The sequence below is a fragment of the Bombina bombina genome, chromosome 8 (assembly GCF_027579735.1).
Source record: "Bombina bombina isolate aBomBom1 chromosome 8, aBomBom1.pri, whole genome shotgun sequence".
Classification (NCBI taxonomy): domain Eukaryota; kingdom Metazoa; phylum Chordata; class Amphibia; order Anura; family Bombinatoridae; genus Bombina; species Bombina bombina.
In genome coordinates this window covers 289,862,086-289,882,909 of record NC_069506.1, presented here as the reverse complement: position 1 = coordinate 289,882,909, position 20,824 = coordinate 289,862,086, and the positions used below count along the sequence as shown (strand labels likewise).

The 20,824-nt window shown below is 42.1% G+C and overlaps 1 protein-coding gene across 1 annotated transcript in view; it reads right to left on the bottom strand.

Annotated features, from left to right (window-relative positions):
- Positions 1-20,824, bottom strand: part of DISP3 (dispatched RND transporter family member 3) — a 284,421-nt gene that overhangs the window by 32,862 nt on the left and 230,735 nt on the right. The window contains exons 18-19 of the mRNA XM_053690067.1: positions 18,158-18,271; positions 3,144-3,310 (exon numbers count right to left, since the gene is read on the bottom strand). Coding sequence (XP_053546042.1) covers positions 3,144-3,310; positions 18,158-18,271 — 281 coding nt within the window. The remainder of the gene's footprint in view (positions 1-3,143; positions 3,311-18,157; positions 18,272-20,824) is intronic.

Below are 20,824 nucleotides of genomic sequence, written 5' to 3'. Positions count from 1 at the left end.
AAATGGTACACTCTGTATAACTGGTCCGCTCTAAATAAATGGTATTCTGTATAAATGGTATGCTCTGTATAAATGGCACGCTCTGTATAAATGGTACACTCTGTATTAATGATACACTCGGTGTAACTGGTACGCTCTGTATAAATGGTATTCTGTATAAATGGTACACTCTGTATAACTGGTATGCTCTGAATAAATGGTATTCTGTACGAATGGTACGCTCTGTATAAATGGTACGTTCTGTATAAATGGTATGCTCTGTGTACATGGTACGATCTGTATAAATGGTACGCTCTGTGTACATGGTACACTCTGTATAACTGGTACACTCTGTATAAATGGTACGCTCTGTATAAATGGTACACTCTGTATAACTGGTCCGCTCTAAATAAATGGTATTCTGTATAAATGGTATGCTCTGTATAAATGGCATGTTCTGTATAAATGGTACACTCTGTATTAATGATACACTCTGTGTAACTGGTACACTCTGTATAAATGGTATTCTGTATAAATGGTATGCTCTGTATAAATGGTACGCTCTGAATAAATGGTATTCTGTATCAATGGTACACTCTTTACAACTGGTACGCTCGGGATAAATGGTATTCTGTATAAATGGTACGCTGTATAAATGGTATGCTCTGTATAACTGGTACGCTCTGTATAACTGGTATGCTCTGTATAAATGGTACACTCTGTATAACTGGTACGCTCTAAATAAATGGTGTTCTGTATAAATGGTATGCTCTGTATAAATGGTACTCTCTATAAATGGTATGCTGTGTATAAATTGTACTCTCTATAAATTGTATTCTATATAAATGGTACGCTCTGTGCACATGGTACTCTCTGTATAACTGATACGCTCTGTATAAATAGTACTCTCTATAAATGGTATTCTTTATAATAGGTACTCTCTGTATAAATGGTACACTCTGTATAAATGGTACTCTCTGTATAACTGGTACGCTCTGTATAAATGGTACTCTTTGTATAACTGGTATGCTCTGTGTACATGTTACACTGTGTATAAATGGTATGCTGTATATAAATGGTACACTCTTTCTATCTATAAATGGTACACTCTGTGTAAATGGTACGCTCTGTATAAATGGTATTCTGTATAAATGGTACACTCTGTATAACTGGTATGCTCTGAATAAATGGTATTCTGTACGAATGGTACGCTCTGTATAAATGGTACGTTCTGTATAAATGGTACACTCTGTGTACATGGTACGATCTGTATAAATGGTACGCTCTGTGTACATGGTACACTCTGTATAACCGGTACACTCTGTCTAAATGGTACGCTTTGTATAAATGGTACACTCTGTATAACTGGTCCGCTCTAAATAAATGGTATTCTGTATAAATGGTATGCTCTGTATAAATGGCACGCTCTGTATAAATGGTACACTCTGTATTAATGATACACTCTGTGTAACTGGTACGCTCTGTATAAATGGTATTCTGTATAAATGGTACACTCTGTATAACTGGTATGCTCTGAATAAATGGTATTCTATACGAATAGTATGCTCTGTATAAATGGTATGCTCTTTATAAATGGTACGCTCTGAATAAATGGTATTCTGTATTAATGGTATACTCTTTACAACTGGTACGCTCGGGATAAATGGTATTCTGTATAAATGGTACACTATATAAATGGTATGCTCCGTATAACTGGTACGCTCTGTATAACTGGTATGCTCTGTATAAATGGTACACTCTGTATAACTGGTACGCTCTGAATAAATGGTATTCTGTATAAATGGTATGCTCTGTATAAATGGTACTCTCTATAAATGGTACGCTGTGTATAAATTGTACTCTCTATAAATTGAATTCTATATAAATGGTACGCTCTGTGCACATGGTACGCTCTGTATAACTGATACGCTCTGTATAAATAGTACTCTCTATAAATGGTATTCTTTATAATAGGTACTCTCTGTATAAATGGTACACTCTGTATAAATGGTACTCTCTGTATAACTGGTACGCTCTGTATAAATGGTACTCTTTGTGTAACTGGTATGCTCTGTGTACATGGTACACTGTGTGTAAATGGAATGCTGTATATAAATGGTACACTCTCTCTATCTATAAATGGTACACTCTGTGTAAATGGTACGCTCTGTATAAATAGTACGCTCTGTATAAATGGTACGCTCTCTGTACATGGTACGCTCTGTATAAATGGTACGCTCTGTGTAGATGGTTCGCGCTGTATAAATGGTACACTTTGTTTACCTGGTATGCTATGTGTACATGGTACACTCTATATAAATGGTACGCTCTGTATAAATGGTACGCTCTGTGTAAATGGTACACTCTGTATAACTGGTATGCTCTGTGTATATGCTACGCTCTGTATAAATGGTATGCTTTGTGTACATGGTACGCTCTGTATAAATGGTACACTCTGTATACCTGGTACACTCTGTATAACTGGTATGCTCTGTGTACATGGTAAGCTCTGTATAACTGGTACGCTCTGTATAAATAGTACGCTCTCTATAAATGGTACGCTCTGTATAAATGGTACACTCTGTATAACTGGTATGCTCTGTGTACATGGTACACCCTGTATAAATGGTACTCTCTGTGTACATGGTGCGCTCTGTATAAATGGTACACTCTGTATAACTGGTATGCTCTGTGTACATGGTACGCTCTGTATAAATGGTACGCTCTGTGTACATGGTACGCTCTGTATAAATGGTACAATCTGTATACCTGGTACGCTCTGTATAAATGGTACACTCTGTATAAATGGTACACTCGGTTTAACTGGTACGCTCTGTATAAATGGTACGCTCTCTATAAATGGTACGCTCTGTATAAATAGTACGCTCTCTATAAATGGTACGCTGTGTTTAAATATTAAATGTTAACTAATAGGAAGGAACTGAAATCTCATGAAATTTATTTAGAAGGATCAATAAAAAAGTTTTAAGCCTAGACAATAGAATCAGATTGTTCTATTAAAAATAGACTATGCCTAAAATACATTTTTTAAAGAATATTAATGATCAAGAGTTTTTTTTTTAAAGGAATATTTTTTTAATAACATTGAGAAATGAATTATCAGTAAATTTCAAGGAAAAAAAAGACCCTTGCTATACACTTACCTCTTTAATGTGCAGAGGAAGATTCTCGCCTGCGATAAGATAACCTTCCACCAAATGTACACAGTAGTCTACAGATGAACCAACCAGGATAGACAGAGAAATAGCCTCAACGGCACCCATTTCCCATCCCAGGCAATACATGATCATGACCACCAGGCAGACAACTCCTGAAACCATACAGAAACAAACATAACTGATCTGGCAAATTACACTATGAATGTAAAGCAACCAAGAAGAAATCCCGGAGCAAAATAAATATACTTATTTATTAAAAAATGTTATCTAATGGAATGTATTAACCTCTTGACTGCTAACGACGGCTCTGAGCCGTCGCAAATTGTCTCACTCAAGTGCTAACGACGGCTCAGAGACGTTGATAGCACTCTCCCACCATGAGGGAGATTTGGAGGCTTCCACCTGCTCCTACCCCGGCGATCAGGCCTGTATAGTGCCAGGCATCTCCGGGGCTTCACGTTTTGTGCAGTGAGTCACAACTTTATTTAAAATGGACAATGCAAAGTATAGGGAAAGGGGGCATGCTGCTTAGAAGCCTGTATCTCAGGCATCTAAGCAGCTACAGACCCTCAAGACCCACCGTTGGAAAGGTAATTGCCTAACCTTGCCAACGGTATTGTGGATTCAGCTTAGCGCCCAGGTGGGAAAGTGTTTAGCACTCAAAGGATTAAATTGTTTACAAATATCTCCTTCACCTTTTTTTATCATTTGAAAAGCTGATTTTGAATATTTTATCTCCACTTATACTAAACATTCCTGAAGTTAAAATACAAAATGTGTATAGACAATAGAATCAGATTGTTCTATTAAAAGAAGACTATGCCTAAAAAACATTTTTTAAAGAATGTTAATGATCGAGAGTTTTTTTTTTTTTTAAAGGAATCTTTTTTTAATAACATTGAGAAATGAATTATCTGTAAATTTCAAGGAAAAAATAAGACCCTTGCTAAACACTTACCTCTTTAATGTGGAGAGGAAGATTGTTGCCTGTGATAAGATAATCTTCCACTAAATGTACACATTAGTCTATATATGTTCAGTATATATATGTGCACTAAAGGATATAGAGGCTGATTTATTAAAGTGCAGACGGACATGATACAATGTAGCGTATCATGTCCGCCAAACATTGATAAATGCAGACACTGTGAACTGCTTGTGCAATGCCGCACCCTGCAGATTTGTGGCCGCAAGCAGGGGGTGTCAATCAGCCCGATCGTATAGGATGAGGCGGATTGATGTCCGCAGCCTTAAGAGCAGGCGGAACTGTTATGGAACAACGGTCTTTAGACCGCTGCTTCATAACTACTGTTTCCGTCGAGCCTGAAGGCTCATGCGGAAACAGGGACATCAAGCTCCATTTGGAGCTTGATTATTCGGGCCCATAGTCTCACATGACTATAATTCTACCTTCTAGTAATATTCTTCGATTTGGTCCTCTAAATGAAAAAAAAGTATGTAATCACATAAATACAGCTGGTAAATCCAGGATCCATACTCACATTCTTCTGAGCTCATAACTCAGCTCTCAAATGTATAAGCATAAACGTAGCCTCTTCTTATAAGGCTCACAGGTAAGACCAGGAATCGATGAATGGTTAAAAACACATTTATAATTAAAAACAACAAGTCACTTAGGTGAAAAAAAACATATAATAGAGACTGTCAAGTCCCATCTTCCTGGTGACGTCAGTCTGTATGCATCCGACGCATGTTTCACCATATAGGTTTATGGTGTTTTTAACCCTTAATCGATTCCTGGTCTTGCTTGTGAGCCTTATTTGTCAGGGTGCCAGGAATCAGGACTGAGACGAGAAGTGCTAAAATAATCACACCTTTATTAATAACAAAAAATAATAAAAAGTCCACAAGTCAAATAACAAGTCAGACAAGCCAAGTCAGGAGCCAAAGCGAATAGTCAGATGAGCTGAGTCAGGAGCCAAAGCGAGTAGTCAGACGAGCTGGAATCAGGAACAAGGAGAACAGCAGAGTCAGGAAAAAGCCAGAAATCAGGAACCAGGAGGGACATCAGACAGCCAGGTAATACACCGGAAATTGAACTCACAAACAGGTCTGAGACAATGCAAGGGCAAAGCATACTGAACAGAGGCCCTTTAAATAATAAGTGATGACATCACAATTCTGAGACTGCAACCTGTCTCACACGGATGATGTACACCAGTCTGACCATAAGAGGGCATGCAGGAAATGAGCCGCATCACGCACTCTGCATCAGACTCAGCAAGAGAGATGAGTAAAATGGCTGCCAGCAACACATGGCAAACAAAGCAGGGAAAAAACCCTGACAGTACCCTCCCCTCAATGACCCAAAAAGCTTATTGGGGAAACGGGCATGGAAGGCATGGATGAGGGCGGGAGCATGAACATCAGAAGAGGGAGATAATGAACGCTCCTCCAGACCAGAGCCCCTCCAGTGAACCAAATACTGTACGTGGACCCTGGACATACAAGAGTCAATAATGCTACTGACCTCATATTCTTCATGGTTGTCAACAGAGATAGAACAGGGACAAGGCAACACAGTGATAAACCGATTACAAACCAATGGTTTCAAGAGGGAGACATGAAACACATAAGAGATGTGCATTGCAGGAGGAAGGTCGAGAGCGTAGGCCACATGATTGACCCATCAGAGTATTCGAAAAGGACCAAAATAACGGGGAGCCAGTTTATTGGAAGGCACACAAAGGTTTAAGTTGCGGGAGGACAGCCAAACCCTCTCACCAACCTGGTAGGAAGAAACGGGCAGACGCCTATGATCAGCCTGGAACTTTTGGCGCTGCATAGAACAATGAAGGCAATTCTGAATCTGCACCCACGTGGAATGGAGTTGCCAGAGATTCTCCTCCAAAGCCAGAATACCTTGAAACATGAATCGGGCAACAAGGATGGTTGAAACACATAATTCGCCATGAACGGGGATAACTGGGAGGAAGTATTAATAGCACTATTACGAGCAAACTTTGCCCAAGGTAACAGTTCAGACCAATTATTGTGGTGATCTGAGACATAGCAATGGAGGAATTGTTCCAAAGCTTGATTAGACCGTTCTGCAGACCCACTGGATTGAGGGTGATATGCCGAGGAGAAGGAAAGCTGGATCCCCATTTGAGAACAAAAGGAATGCCAAAATTTGGAGACAAACTGGCTACCCCAGTCCGACACTATCTCCTTAACCCATGTAAACGGAAGACCTACCGGGCAAAAATTGAAGCAAGCTCCTGAGCAGTAGGCAGCTTCTTCAAGGGAATGCAATGTGACATTTTAGAAAAATGGTCAAGCACCATAAGGATAACTGTATTGCCACTCGACAATGAAGTCCATGGCAAGATGTGTGCAAGGACACTCACCATTAGCAATAGGTTGAAGAAGACCCACAGGAAGATGTTGAGGAGTCTTATTCTGTGCACAAACTGAGCAGGAGGCAACATATGCAGCAACATCAGAACGAAGACCTGGCCACCAAAATTTTTGAGTGACAGACGAAATCATTTGGTTCTTGCCCGGGTGACCTGCGGCTTTAGGATAGTGGTAAGTGTGCAAACGTTTAGTTTGAAGATTCTCAGGAACAAAGCACTTACCACTAGGTTTCTCAGGAGGTGCATTGGTTTGTGAAGCCAGGATCTACTCCCCCAAGGGAGAAGTCAAATTAGTATGGTAGCCAAAATATGGTCAGGAGGTATAACTGGAGTAGGTACAGACTCCTCCTTGGACAGAGGCGAAAATTGTCGAGAGAGGGCATCAGCCCTAACATTCTTACTACCAGGCAGGTAGGAGACCACATAATTAAACGAGACAAAAATAGCATCCATCTGGCCTGTTAGTGCGACAAACGTTTTGCTTCGGATAGATAAGTTAAATTCTTGTGGTCAGTAAGAATGGGCACTGGTATGCTAGTACCCTTGAGAAGATGCCTCCATTCCTTGAGTGCCAAAATTATGGCCAGTAATTCCCTGTCGCCAATTTCATAATTGCACTCTGCTGGAGACAATTTCTTGAGAGAAGAAACCGCACAGATACAAGGAACCGTCAGGCGTAGGTTGTTGAGATAAGAGGGCACCTACTCCAGTCTCAGATGCATCGTCCTCAAAAACAAAAGGCAGGACAGGGTTAGGATGAGCCAGTACTTGAGCAGCAGCAAAGGCAGTCTTAAGACTATCAAAGGCCTTAATGGCAGTAGGTGACCAATGGAGTGGTTCATTCTCTTTACAGGTCATGTCTGTGATAGGTTTGACCAAGGAATCAAAGTTTTTAGTAAACTTTCTATAGTAATTGGTGAAGCCCAAAAAACATTGAATAGACCGAAGACCAACTGGGCGAGGCCACTGCAGAACTGCAGACAACTTGTCAGGATCCATGGAGAACCCTGCAAATGAGATAACATAACCTAGGAAGGTTACTTGAGGCTGATGGAACTCACATTTCTCGAGTTAACAAAACAGGCCATTCTCACATAGGCCCCTATTTAAGAAAGGTCTTGCGGACCTGATCCGACACTACGGATCAGGTCTGCAAGACCTCGCTGAATACGGAAAGCAATATGCTCTCCGTAATCAGCAATGCACCAGCAGCTCACAAGAGCTGCTGGTGCAATGCCGCCCCCTGCAGACTCGCGGCCAATTAGGGGGGTGTCAATCAAACCGATCGTACTCGATCGGGTTGATTTCTGTCGATTCCTGTCCGCCTGCTCAGAGCAGGCGGACAGGGTTATGGAGTAGCGGTTTTTAGACCGCAGCTCCATAACTTGTGTTACTGGCGAGTCTGAAGACTCGCCAGAAACACGGGCCCACAAGCTCTCTACGGAGCTTGTTAAATGGGCCCCATAGTCTCTGAAGAACCCGTGTAACATCAGAACGATGAGCCTCAAGTGTGGGTGAGTGTATGAGGATGCCGTCTAATTACACCACAACACACTGTAGCAACATATCTCGTAGGACATCATTAATAAATTCCTGGAAAACAGCAGGAGCATTGCATAGGCCAAAGGGCATTACAAGATATTCATAATGCCCGCTCCTGGTGTTAAATGCTGTTTTCCATTCGTGGCCCTCCTTGATCCTAATGAGATTGTACGCTCCTCTCAAATCAAGTTTAGAAAAGACCTTGAGGTGGTCAAAGAGTTCTGTAATGAGAGGAATAGGGTAAGCATTCTTAATGGTAAGATGGTTAAGATCCCTATTATCGATGCATGGTCTTAACTCTCCACCCTTTTTCTTCATAAAGAAGGAGCCAGCCACTGCAGGAGAGCAGGATTTGCAGATGATCCCCCTGCGACAGAGCATCAGCAACATACTCCTCCATAGCACAATTCTCTGCAACAGGACCTGAGGAGGAATGGCTCCGGGTTGCAGGTCTATGGAACAATCTTAAGACCGGTGAGGAGGCAACGTACTGGCACGCACCTTGTCAAAAACATCAAGGAACTCTCGGTACTCCTCTGGCAATTGAGATACCGAAGAAGTGCACAAGACTTTAACTGGTTTCTGAAGACAAGTGGAAATACATTGCGGAGACCATGACAAAATTTCGGACCTGCGCCAGTCGAGACTGGGATTGTGCTTCCAGAACAACTGGAAAATGTGGAGAGTTTATCACCTGGAACTGGAGGGTTCCAAAATGTAGAGCCCAAACAGCCATGGATAACGCAGCGATTTCATGAGTAACGAGTGCGGGCTGAAGGGGCCTGCCATCAATGGCCTCAATAGCAAGCAGAACAGACCGAGGCAAAACAGGAATGGAGTGCTTTGATACAAAAGCACTGTCAATGAAATAGCCTGCAGCACCAGACTCAACAAGAGACTGGGTGACTATGGAGGAGTCCACCCAGGAAAGGACAACCGTGACCAAAGGTTTCTCCTTTAGCGGTTCCGGGAACGAGGATAAACCACCCAAGGTCTGCCCCCGTCAGGACCTTAGGTGCGAGCGTTTCCCGGCCATGTAGGACAAGACTTTAAAAGGTGGCCCTGTAACCCACAATAGAGGCAGAGCCCCTCCCTCCTCCTAAAGACCCTCTCAACCGTGGAGAGACGCGTGAATCCCAACTGCATCAGCTCAGCAGTACCTGGTGACTCGGGACCAGGAGGCATGGGAGGAGAGGGAGGCATGGGTGGGAACGAACACAGGGGAGACAACGGAAAAGGAGGCTTCCATAAACGCTCCTTGAAAGAGGGCCTCTCTCTGAGTCTGATGTCAGTTAGGATAAAAAAAGACACCAATGCCTCGAGATCCTCTGGTAAATCTCTGGCAGCAACTTTGCCTTTAATCGCATCAGAGAGCCCATGAAAGAAGGCGGCAACAAGGGCTTCATTGTTCCAACCTACCTCTGCAGCAAGCGTACTGAACTCAATGGCATACTGAGCAACAGATCCTGTACCTTGCTGAATGGGCATGAGTTGTTTAGCAGCAGAGGAGGAGCGAGCAGGAACATCAAATACCCTTCGAAAGGAGGCCACAAATTCAGGGTAATTTGAAATTACAGGTTTATTAGTCTCCCACAAGGGATTAGCCCAGGCAAGAGCTGTGTCAGAGAGTAATGAAATAAGAAATCCCACTTTAGCTCTGTTAGAGGGAAACGCCTGAGGTAACATCTCAAAGTAAATGCCCACCTGGTTCAAAAACCCTCTGCACTGAATAGGATCACCTCCATATCGCTGAAGAAGAGGTGCAGAACTGGACATGCTCCTGGCAGGACTAGGTGCAGCAGCGGAAACAGGAGCAGACACAACTTGCGGGATACTTTGGTCCAAATATGCAGTGCGAATCAGCAGGGTTTGCAGGGCTAGTGCAAATTGATCCAAACAATCCATCCTGGAAATGATGGTAGATAAAGGTGGATTATTAGCACCTTTAGGATTCATGGCCCTTTTGTAATGTCAGGGTGCCAGGAATCAGACTGAGACAAGAAGTGCTAAAATAATCACACCTTTATTAATAACAAAAAATAATAAAAAGTCCACAAGTTAAATAACAAGCCAGGAGTCAAAGCCAGAGCTGATAGACAAGCTGAGTCAGGAGCCAAAGCGAATAGTCAGACGAGTCGAGTCAGGAGCCAAAGAGAGTAGTCAGAAGAGCCGGAATCAGGAACAAGGAGAACAGCAGAGTCAGGAACAAGCCAGAGATCAGGAACCAGGAGAGACGTCAGACAGCCAGTTAATACACAGGGACTGGAACTCACAAACAGGTCTGAGACAATGCAAGGGCAAAACATACTGAACAGAAGCCCTTTAAATAATAAGTGATGACATCCCAATTCTGAGACTGCCACCTGTCACACGGATGATGTACACCAGTCTGACCATAAGAGGGCATGATTGAAATGAGCAGCATCACACACTCTGCACCAGACTCGGCAAGATTGCTGAGTAAAATGGCTGCCAGCAGCACATGGCAAACAAAGAAGGAAAAAAACACTGACACTTATAAGGAAAGGCTAAATGTATGCTTATACACTTGAGAGCTGAGTTATAATCTCAGAAGGATGTAAGTATGGATCCTGGATTTACCAGTTGTATTTATGTGATTAAATATTTCACCGTTTGCAGTTTTCTTCTTTTGAAGGTTCAAAAAGAAGATTATTACTAAAAGGTGGAATTATACACATTTGGGAGTATGTAGGTGTTTGGAGCACCACATGGCAGAAAATATTGCTGCCACCTAGTACTCTTACAAATGCATAAAATTATTGCAGAACTGCTTCCATTTAGTCCTCCAAACACATCCATGCTCCTGAGTTTACCTCCCTGCTTTCCAACAAAAGATACCAAGAGAACAAGAACAATTTGATAATAGAAGTAAATTAGAAATTTGATTATCATCTGAATCATGTAAGAAAAAAACAGAATTTATGCTTACCTGATAAATTACTTTCTCCAACGGTGTGTCCGGTCCACGGCGTCATCCTTACTTGTGGGATATCTCTTCCCCAACAGGAAATGGCAAAGAGTCCCAGCAAAGCTGGCCATATAGTCCCTCCTAGGCTCCGCCCACCCCAGTCATTCGACCGACGGACAGGAGGAAATATATATAGGAGAAACCATATGGTACCGTGGTGACTGTAGTTAGAGAAAATAATTAATCAGACCTGATTAAAAAACCAGGGCGGGCCGTGGACCGGACACACCGTTGGAGAAAGTAATTTATCAGGTAAGCATAAATTCTGTTTTCTCCAACATTGGTGTGTCCGGTCCACGGCGTCATCCTTACTTGTGGGAACCAATACCAAAGCTTTAGGACACGGATGAAGGGAGGGAGCAAATCAGGTTACCTAAACGGAAGGCACCACAGCTTGCAAAACCTTTCTCCCAAAAATAGCCTCCGAAGAAGCAAAAGTATCAAATTTGTAAAATTTGGCAAAAGTGTGCAGTGAAGACCAAGTCGCTGCCTTACATATCTGGTCAACAGAAGCCTCGTTCTTGAAGGCCCATGTGGAAGCCACAGCCCTAGTGGAGTGAGCTGTGATTCTTTCAGGAGGCTGCCGTCCGGCAGTCTCATAAGCCAATCGGATGATGCTTTTAAGCCAAAAGGAAAGAGAGGTAGAAGTCGCTTTTTGACCTCTCCTTTTACCAGAATAAACAACAAACAAGGAAGATGTTTGTCTGAAATCTTTTGTAGCCTCTAAATAGAATTTTAGAGCACGGACTACGTCCAAATTGTGTAACAAATGTTCCTTCTTTGAAACTGGATTCGGACATAAAGAAGGTACAACTATCTCCTGGTTAATATTTTTGTTAGAAACAACCTTAGGAAGAAAACCAGGCTTAGTACGCAAAACCACCTTATCTGCATGGAACACCACATAGGGCGGAGAACACTGCAGAGCAGATAACTCTGAAACTCTTCTAGCAGAAGAAATTGCAACCAAAAACAAAAGTTTCCAAGATAGTAACTTAATATCTATAGAATGTAAAGGTTCAAACGGAACCCCTTGAAGAACTGAAAGAACTAGATTTAGACTCCAGGGAGGAGTCAAAGGTCTGTAAACAGGCTTGATCCTAACCAGAGCCTGAACAAATGCTTGAACATCTGGCACAGCTGCCAGTCTTTTGTGTAGTAAGACAGATAAAGCAGAGATCTGTCCCTTTAGAGAACTTGCAGATAATCCTTTCTCCAAACCTTCTTGTAGAAAGGAGAGAATCTTAGGAATTTTTATCTTATTCCATGGGAATCCTTTGGATTCACACCAACAGATATATCTTTTCCATATTTTATGGTAAATCTTTCTAGTTACCGGTTTTCTGGCCTGAACCAGAGTATCTATCACAGAATCTGAAAACCCACGATTTGATAGAATCAAGCATTCAATCTCCAAGCCGTCAGCTGGAGGGAGACCAGATTTGGATGTTCGAATGGACCCTGAACAAGAAGGTCCTGTCTCAAAGGTAGCTTCCACGGTGGAACCGATGACATATTCACCAGGTCTGCATACCAAGTCCTGCGTGGCCACGCAGGAGCTATCAAGATCACCGAGGCCCTCTCCTGATTGATCCTGGCTACCAGCCTGGGAATGAGAGGAAACGGTGGAAATACATAAGCTAGGTTGAAGGTCCAAGGTGCTACTAGTGCATCTACTAGAGTCGCCTTGGGATCCCTGGATCTGGACCCGTAGCAAGGAACCTTGAAGTTCTGATGAGACGCCATCAGATCCATGTCTGGAATGCCCCATAATTGAGTTATTTGGGCAAAGATCTCCGGATGGAGTTCCCACTCCCCCGGATGGAATGTCTGACGACTCAGAAAATCCGCCTCCCAGTTTTCCACACCTGGGATGTGGATCGCAGACAGGTGGCAGGAGTGATCCTCCGCCCATTGAATTATTTTGGTCACTTCTTTCATCGCCAGGGAACTCCTTGTTCCCCCCTGATGATTGATATACGCAACGGTCATCATATTGTCTGATTGGAACCTTATGAATCTGGCCTTTGCTAGTTGAGGCCAAGCCCTGAGAGCATTGAATATCGCTCTCAGTTCCAGAATGTTTATCGGGAGAAGAGACTCTTCCCGAGACCATAGACCCTGAGCTTTCAGGGATTCCCAGACCGCGCCCCAGCCCACTAGACTCACTGGGTCGTGACAATGACCCACTCTGGTCTGCGGAAGCTCATTCCCTGGGACAGATGGTCCAGGGTCAGCCACCAACGGAGTGAATCTCTGGTCTTCTGATCTACTTGAATCATTGGAGACAAGTCTGTATAGTCCCCATTCCACTGTTTGAGCATGCACAGTTGTAATGGTCTTAGATGAATTCGTGCAAAAGGAACTATGTCCATTGCTGCAACCATCAACCCTACTACTTCCATGCACTGCGCTATGGAAGGACGAGGAACAGAATGAAGAACTTGACAAGAGCTTAGAAGTTTTGACTTTCTGACCTCTGTCAGAAAAATCCTCATTTCTAAGGAATCTATTATTGTTCCCAAGAAGGGAACTCTTGTCGACGGAGACAGAGAACTTTTTTCTATGTTCACCTTCCATCCGTGTGATCTGAGAAAGGCCAGAACGATGTCTGTATGAGCCTTTGCTTTTGACAGGGACGACGCTTGTATTAGAATGTCGTCCAAGTAAGGTACTACTGCAATGCCCCTCGGTCTTAGAACTGATAGAAGGGACCCTAGTACCTTTGTGAAAATCCTTGGAGCAGTGGCTAACCCGAATGGGAGGGCCACAAACTGGTAATGCTTGTCCAGAAAAGCGAACCTTAGGAACTGATGATGTTCTTTGTGGATAGGAATATGTAGGTACGCATCCTTTAGATCCACGGTAGTCATAAATTGACTTTCCTGGATAGTGGGTAGAATCGTTCGAATGGTTTCCATCTTGAACGATGGTACCCTGAGAAATTTGTTTAGGATCTTCAAATCCAAAATTGGTCTGAAAGTTCCCTCTTTTTTGGGAACTACGAACAGATTGGAATATAATCCCATTCCTTGTTCCTTTATTGGAACTGGGTGTATCACTCCCATCTTTAACAGGTCATCTACACAATGTAAGAACGCCTGTCTCTTTATTTGGTTTGAGGATAAGTGAGACATGTGGAACCTTCCCCTTGGGGGTAGTTCCCTGAATTCCAGGAGATAACCCTGAGAAACTATTTCTAGCGCCCAGGGATCCTGAACATCTCTTGCCCAAGCCTGAGCAAAGAGAGAGAGTCTGCCCCCCACTAGATCCGGTCCCGGATCGGGGGCTACTCCTTCATGCTGTTTTGTTAGCAGCGGCAGGCTTCTTGGCCTGCTTACCCTTGTTCCAGCCTTGCATCGGTTTCCAGGCTGGTTTGGGTTGTGAGGCATTACCCTCTTGCTTAGAGGATGCAGAATTAGAGGCCGGTCCGTTCCTGAAATTGCGAAAGGAACGAAAATTAGACTTATTTTTGGCCTTGAAAGGCCTATCTTGTGGAAGGGTGTGGCCCTTTCCCCCAGTGATGTCTGAAATAATCTCTTTCAATTCTGGTCCAAATAGAGTTTTACCTTTGAAAGGGATGTTAAGCAATTTTGTCTTGGATGACACATCCGCTGACCAAGACTTTAGCCAAAGCGCTCTGCGCGCCACGATAGCAAACCCTGAAATTTTTGCCGCTAATCTAGCTAATTGCAAAGCGGCATCTAAAATAAAAGAGTTAGCCAACTTAAGTGCGTGAACTCTGTCCATAACCTCCTCATATGGAGTCTCTCTACTAAGCGAGTTTTCTAGTTCCTCTAACCAGAACCACGCTGCTGTAGTGACAGGAACAATGCACGAAATGGGTTGTAGAAGGTAACCTTGCTGTACAAAAATCTTTTTAAGCAAACCCTCCAATTTTTTATCCATAGGATCTTTGAAAGCACAACTATCTTCGATAGGAATAGTAGTGCGTTTGTTTAGAGTAGAAACTGCCCCCTCGACCTTAGGGACTGTCTGCCATAAGTCCTTTCTGGGGTCGACCATAGGAAATAATTTCTTAAATATAGGGGGGGGAACAAAAGGTATGCCGGGCTTTTCCCACTCCTTATTTACTATGTCCGCCACCCGCTTGGGTATAGGAAAAGCGTCGGGGTGCACCGGAACCTCTAGGAACTTGTCCATCTTGCATAATTTCTCTGGAATGACCAAGTTGTCACAATCATCCAGAGTAGATAACACCTCCTTAAGCAGTGCGCGGAGATGTTCTAATTTAAATTTAAATGTCACAACATCAGGTTCAGCTTGTTGAGAAATTTTTCCTGAATCTGAAATTTCTCCATCTGACAAAACCTCCCTCATGGCCCCTTCAGATTGGTGTGAGGGTATGACAGAACAATTATCATCAGCGCCCTCCTGCTCTTCAGTGTTTAAAACAGAGCAATCGCGCTTTCTCTGATAAGTAGGCATTTTGGATAAAATATTTGCTATGGAGTTATCCATTACAGCCGTTAATTGTTGCATGGTAATAAGCATTGGCGCACTAGATGTACTAGGGGCCTCCTGTGTGGGCAAAACTGGTGTAGACACAGTAGGAGATGATGTAGTATCATGTTTACTCCCCTCATCTGAGGAATCATCTTGGGCAATTTAATTATCTGTGGCAGTACTGTCCTTACTTTGTTTGGACGCTATGGCACAATTATCACATAAATTTAAATGGGGAGACACATTGGCTTTCATACATATAGAACATAGCTTATCCAAAGGCACAGACATGTTAAACAGGCTTAAACTTGTCAAGAAAGCACAAAAAACGTTTTAAAACAAAACCGTTACTGTCTCTTTAAATTTTAAACAGAAAACACTTTATTACTGAATATGTGAAAAGGTATGAAGGAATTGTTAAAAAATTACCAAAATTTCACCACAGTGTCTTAAAGCATTAAGAGTATTGCACACCAAATTTCAGAGCTTTAACCCTTAAAATAACGGAACCGGAGCCGTTTACAAATTTAACCCCTATACAGTCCCAGCTATAGCCTTTGCTGAGACCCAACCAAGCCCAGAGAGGAATACGATACCAATTGACGCCTTCTAGAAGCTTTTCCAGCAAATTTCAGATCCTCACACATGCATCTGCATGCCCTGCTCTCAAAAAACAACTGCGCAGTAATGGCGCGAAAATGAGGCTCAGTCTACAACTAGGAAGGCTCCCTGACTGGAAAAGGTGTCTAACATAGTGCCTGCCGTTTAATAAACGTTCCCCAAGTTTATAAATGCGAATTGTCAGCATAAATATGAATAAAATGCCCAAATAAAGCAATCGATTTAGCCCATAAAAATGTCTACCAGTTTTTTAGCCCATATTAAGCCCTTTATTCTGTTTGTTTGACTAAGAAAATGGCTTACCGGTCCCCATGAGGGGAAATGACAGCCTTCCAGCATTACATGGTCTTGTTAGAAATATGGCTAGTCATACCTTAAGCAGAAAAGTCTGCTAACTGTTTCCCCCAACTGAAGTTACTTCATCTCAACAGTCCTATGTGGAAAGAGCAATCGATTTTAGTTACTGTCTGCTAAAATCATCTTCCTCTCACAAACAGAAATCTTCATCCTTTTCTGTTTCAGAGTAAATAGTACATACCAGCACTATTTTAAAATAACAAACACTTGATAGAAGAATAAAAACTACATTTAAACACCAAAAAACTCTTAACCATCTCCGTGGAGATGTTGCCTGTGCAACGGCAAAGAGAATGACTGGGGTGGGCGGAGCCTAGGAGGGACTATATGGCCAGCTTTGCTGGGACTCTTTGCCATTTCCTGTTGGGGAAGAGATATCCCTCAAGTAAGGATGACGCTGTGGACCGGACACACCAATGTTGGAGAAAAGTGGGTTTAATGTCCCTTTAACTGTCCTGGATTCTTAAGGATTGTCTATAGTTCTAGCCTCCTCTTTCCATCCACATCTTCTCAGCTCCACCAGTACATGCCCTTTCTGACACATTGCACACATAGCCACACCCACAACCTGCTCAGCCCTAGACAAGACCCCACCCTTCCCATCCCAGTTTTACCATAAAAATGCCCGTGTGCAACTGCACACAATTCCCCTAACCCCCGCATACCAGAAAGCCTCTGGGAAATATGCTAATTTGCTAAAGTTTACCAGTCAGATAGAAAAAGTTGCTAGTCCGTGTAGTTTTACAGACGTAACTGCTGCATTTTGTTCCTAGTCTGGGACTAATAGTATAGCCCTGTTTATAATATTCTGTTTAAGGGATATTGTACTCAAAACCATCTCTGTTCCATCAGATGACAACATTTAAAACGTTTTTTATGAGGTTTTGTTACTGTGCTGAATAAACCAGATTATTGTGTCGGTACTGTCCCTATAAACAATGTGAGCTTTCTTTCTGTTAGTTTAACTTAAAATGTAAAGAAATTTTACGTAACCCATTCTCATTTTAACTGTTGATCTCTCAAATACAAAATCGAAAAATGTACATACTATGTCCCTTTAATGTATTTCTCATTTCTCCTAAGCCAAAAATTGCTTATTGACTTAATATGAAGAAATCTTTCAAATCTAAACCACAGTCTTTAACCCCCCCCCCACCCCACATACACACACACACACACATCAGGGTATTAATTACACGAACAAATAACATATAGAGCAAAATAATGGGAAACAATATTCAGGGTCGTGCTCATTACTCTAAGGGACATGATTACCATTTATTAGTATTATTATTATATGAACATAATCATTTTAGTGTATTGTGATAGTATAATTTATGCAAAATCCCGCTAATGAGTTCAGAGTGTTAATTAAGGCAGATAGGCATTCTGAACTGTATAAATATACTAAATATAACTTGTATTATAGCAGAGAAGTAATTAAATGTGACTACTTTCTTTCAAATCCATTTTTCTGTAAGATTTTTAGCAGCTGCTATGCATCAGCACAATGAATACACAATGATCTCTCTTCGGATTTAATTGTACGGTTGTAAGCAGACCCCGCACCCAGTACACACCAATCATTGGGTAATAAACGGTTTTGTTTAAGAAAATAAAGGATTTGTATCCTTGTTTTTTACCTAATATGGTGAGCAGCACTGGCAGCAAAAGCAGGATGTGAGAAGTAAAGAGTGCCACTGCCGCTACACAGATAACCAGAGACAGAACAAGTCCGTACAAGGCACTCTGCACCCCTAAAAAGAGAGAAATCTGTTACTGTTAGTTTTGTAAAGGTAATGTCACACTACAGGGTAAGAACAAAGGGGTGTACAGGTCATAAAGCATTAATAAGTCACCCATAGGATGCAGCATAGTGAGACTTTTACAAAGAGTTTGAGAGTCACATACCAACTTGCGTTTCTTGCACCGCCATCACTGGATCTTCTCACCCAGCCTTCAATATCCTTTGACAAGTTCTAAGGGACTCTGCTCACACTCTTCTCAGTCCTGAGAAAGACCCTCAACTAAAGCCTAGTTACCTCTTCTCTCAATCTCATGGTCTTTACTCACACTGATACTCAGATACCCATTCACCCATCACACTATATCATCTGCCCTAAATCTCATGGTCTCTACTCACACTGGTGCTCACGTATTCATTCAACCATCTCACCATATCATCTACTCTAAATCTCATGGTCTTTAATAACACTTTTACTCACATGTCCATTCAACTATCACACATCATCCTCTGTTCTCAGTCTCATGATCTTTACTCACATTGGTACTCATATGCATTCAACCATCACACCATATCATCTGCTCTTAATCTTATGGTCTTTACTCACACTGGTACTCACATATCTATTCAACCATAATACAATATCATCTGCTTTAAATCTCATGGTGTCTTCTCTCACTGGTACTCACATATTAATTCAATCATCACACCATATTTTTGCTCTTAATCTCATGGTCTCTACTCACACTGGTACTCACACAACCATTCAACCATCACATCATGCCTTCTGCTCTCAATCTCATGGTCTCTACTCACACTGGTACTCAGATACCCATTCACCCATCACACCATATTAGCTGTTCTCAATCTCATAGTCTCTACTCACACTGGTACTCAAATACCCATTCACCCATGACACTATATTATCTGCTCTCAATCTCATGGTCTCTACTCACACTGGTACTCACATACAAATTCACCCATCACACCATTTCATTTTCTCTCAATCTCATAGCCTCTACTCACACTGGTATTCAGATACCCATTCACCCATCACACCATATCCTTTCCTCTCAACCTCATGGTCTCTACTCACACTGATAGTCCAATACCTATTCACCCATTAAACCATACCCTTTCCTCTCAGTCTCATGGTCTCTACTCATACTAGTATTCAAATACCCATTCACCCATCACACCATATCCTTTCCTTTCAGCCTCATGATCTCTACCATTATGCAATATCCTCTGCTTTCAATCTCATGGTCTCTATTCAAGCTAATACTGAGATACCCATTCACACATTAGGCCATATCCTCTGCTCTTAGTCTCATGGTCTCTACTCATACTGGTACTCAGATACCAATTCACCTATCATGCAATATCCTCTGGTATCAATCTCATGGTCTCTACTCACACTGGTATTCAAATACCCATTCACCCATTACACCATATCCTTTCCTCTCAGTCCCATGGTCTCTACTCATACTGGTGCTCAGATACCCATTCAACCATGCCATATCGTCTCCTCTTAGTCTCATGGTCTTTACTCACACTGGTACTCAGATATCCATTCACCCATCATGCTATATACTCTGCTCACATCTTCATGGTCTCTACTCACACTGGTACTCAGATCCCTATTCGCCCATCATATAATCTGCTCACATCCTTTTAGTCTCATCTCACACTGGTACTCAGATACCAATTTACACATCGTACCATATACTCTACCCACATCCTCATGGTCTCTTCTCACACTGGTTCTTAGATACCCATTCATGTTGCTCTCACTATTACTCTAAAATCCATTCATGCACCCCTCATTACTTCTTCAAACATCATCAGGGACTACGCTCAAACTTATACCCAGATATCCCTTCACCCAGCCCCCAGTACCACTTTATACATCCACAGGGACTTCACTCATACTAGTTCCCAGATATACCCTCATACAGCTAAAAGCATCTTCTGCACACTCAAGCCTCATTAGGTTTACTTCATAGAATGTCAATTAATTCTAGTCTCTTTCTTTGTGATTTACTTGGTGTAGTGTGATAACCATGTCAAATAATTACTTCTTGCACATCAAACACATGTTCTCATTTCCTCACAACTATTTCTCCAGACATAAATTGTTGATTAGTTAAATCATTATGTTACATTTAACTTGTTAAAAGCTAGTATGACCAGCATATAAGCAAACTGAGGCCTAATTAGGTACATCTGAAGATAAACATATTGGCATTGATGAGCAAGTGCAATGTAACCCAAACTGTTCTGTAGGATCTTAATGTTCCATGTTGTGTAATTAGTGTTCCATACGGAAATGGCCCAAAGCAAGATGCTGGCTCTTTTTTTGCAAGTCATCTATAGGCAGAAGCTGTAGGCTGTTGGTGGCAGTTTTAGGGCATTATGGTGGAATTTCAGGGTTTCTGGAGAGTTGTACACTTATGGGCAACTGCAATGAAACCATTTTAAGACCCTAGTGAAGTGTTGTGGGTCACTTGGCAGTGATATCTTGGGGTTTTGTTATTCTTTCAAAACTTTAAAATCCAAAAATGTT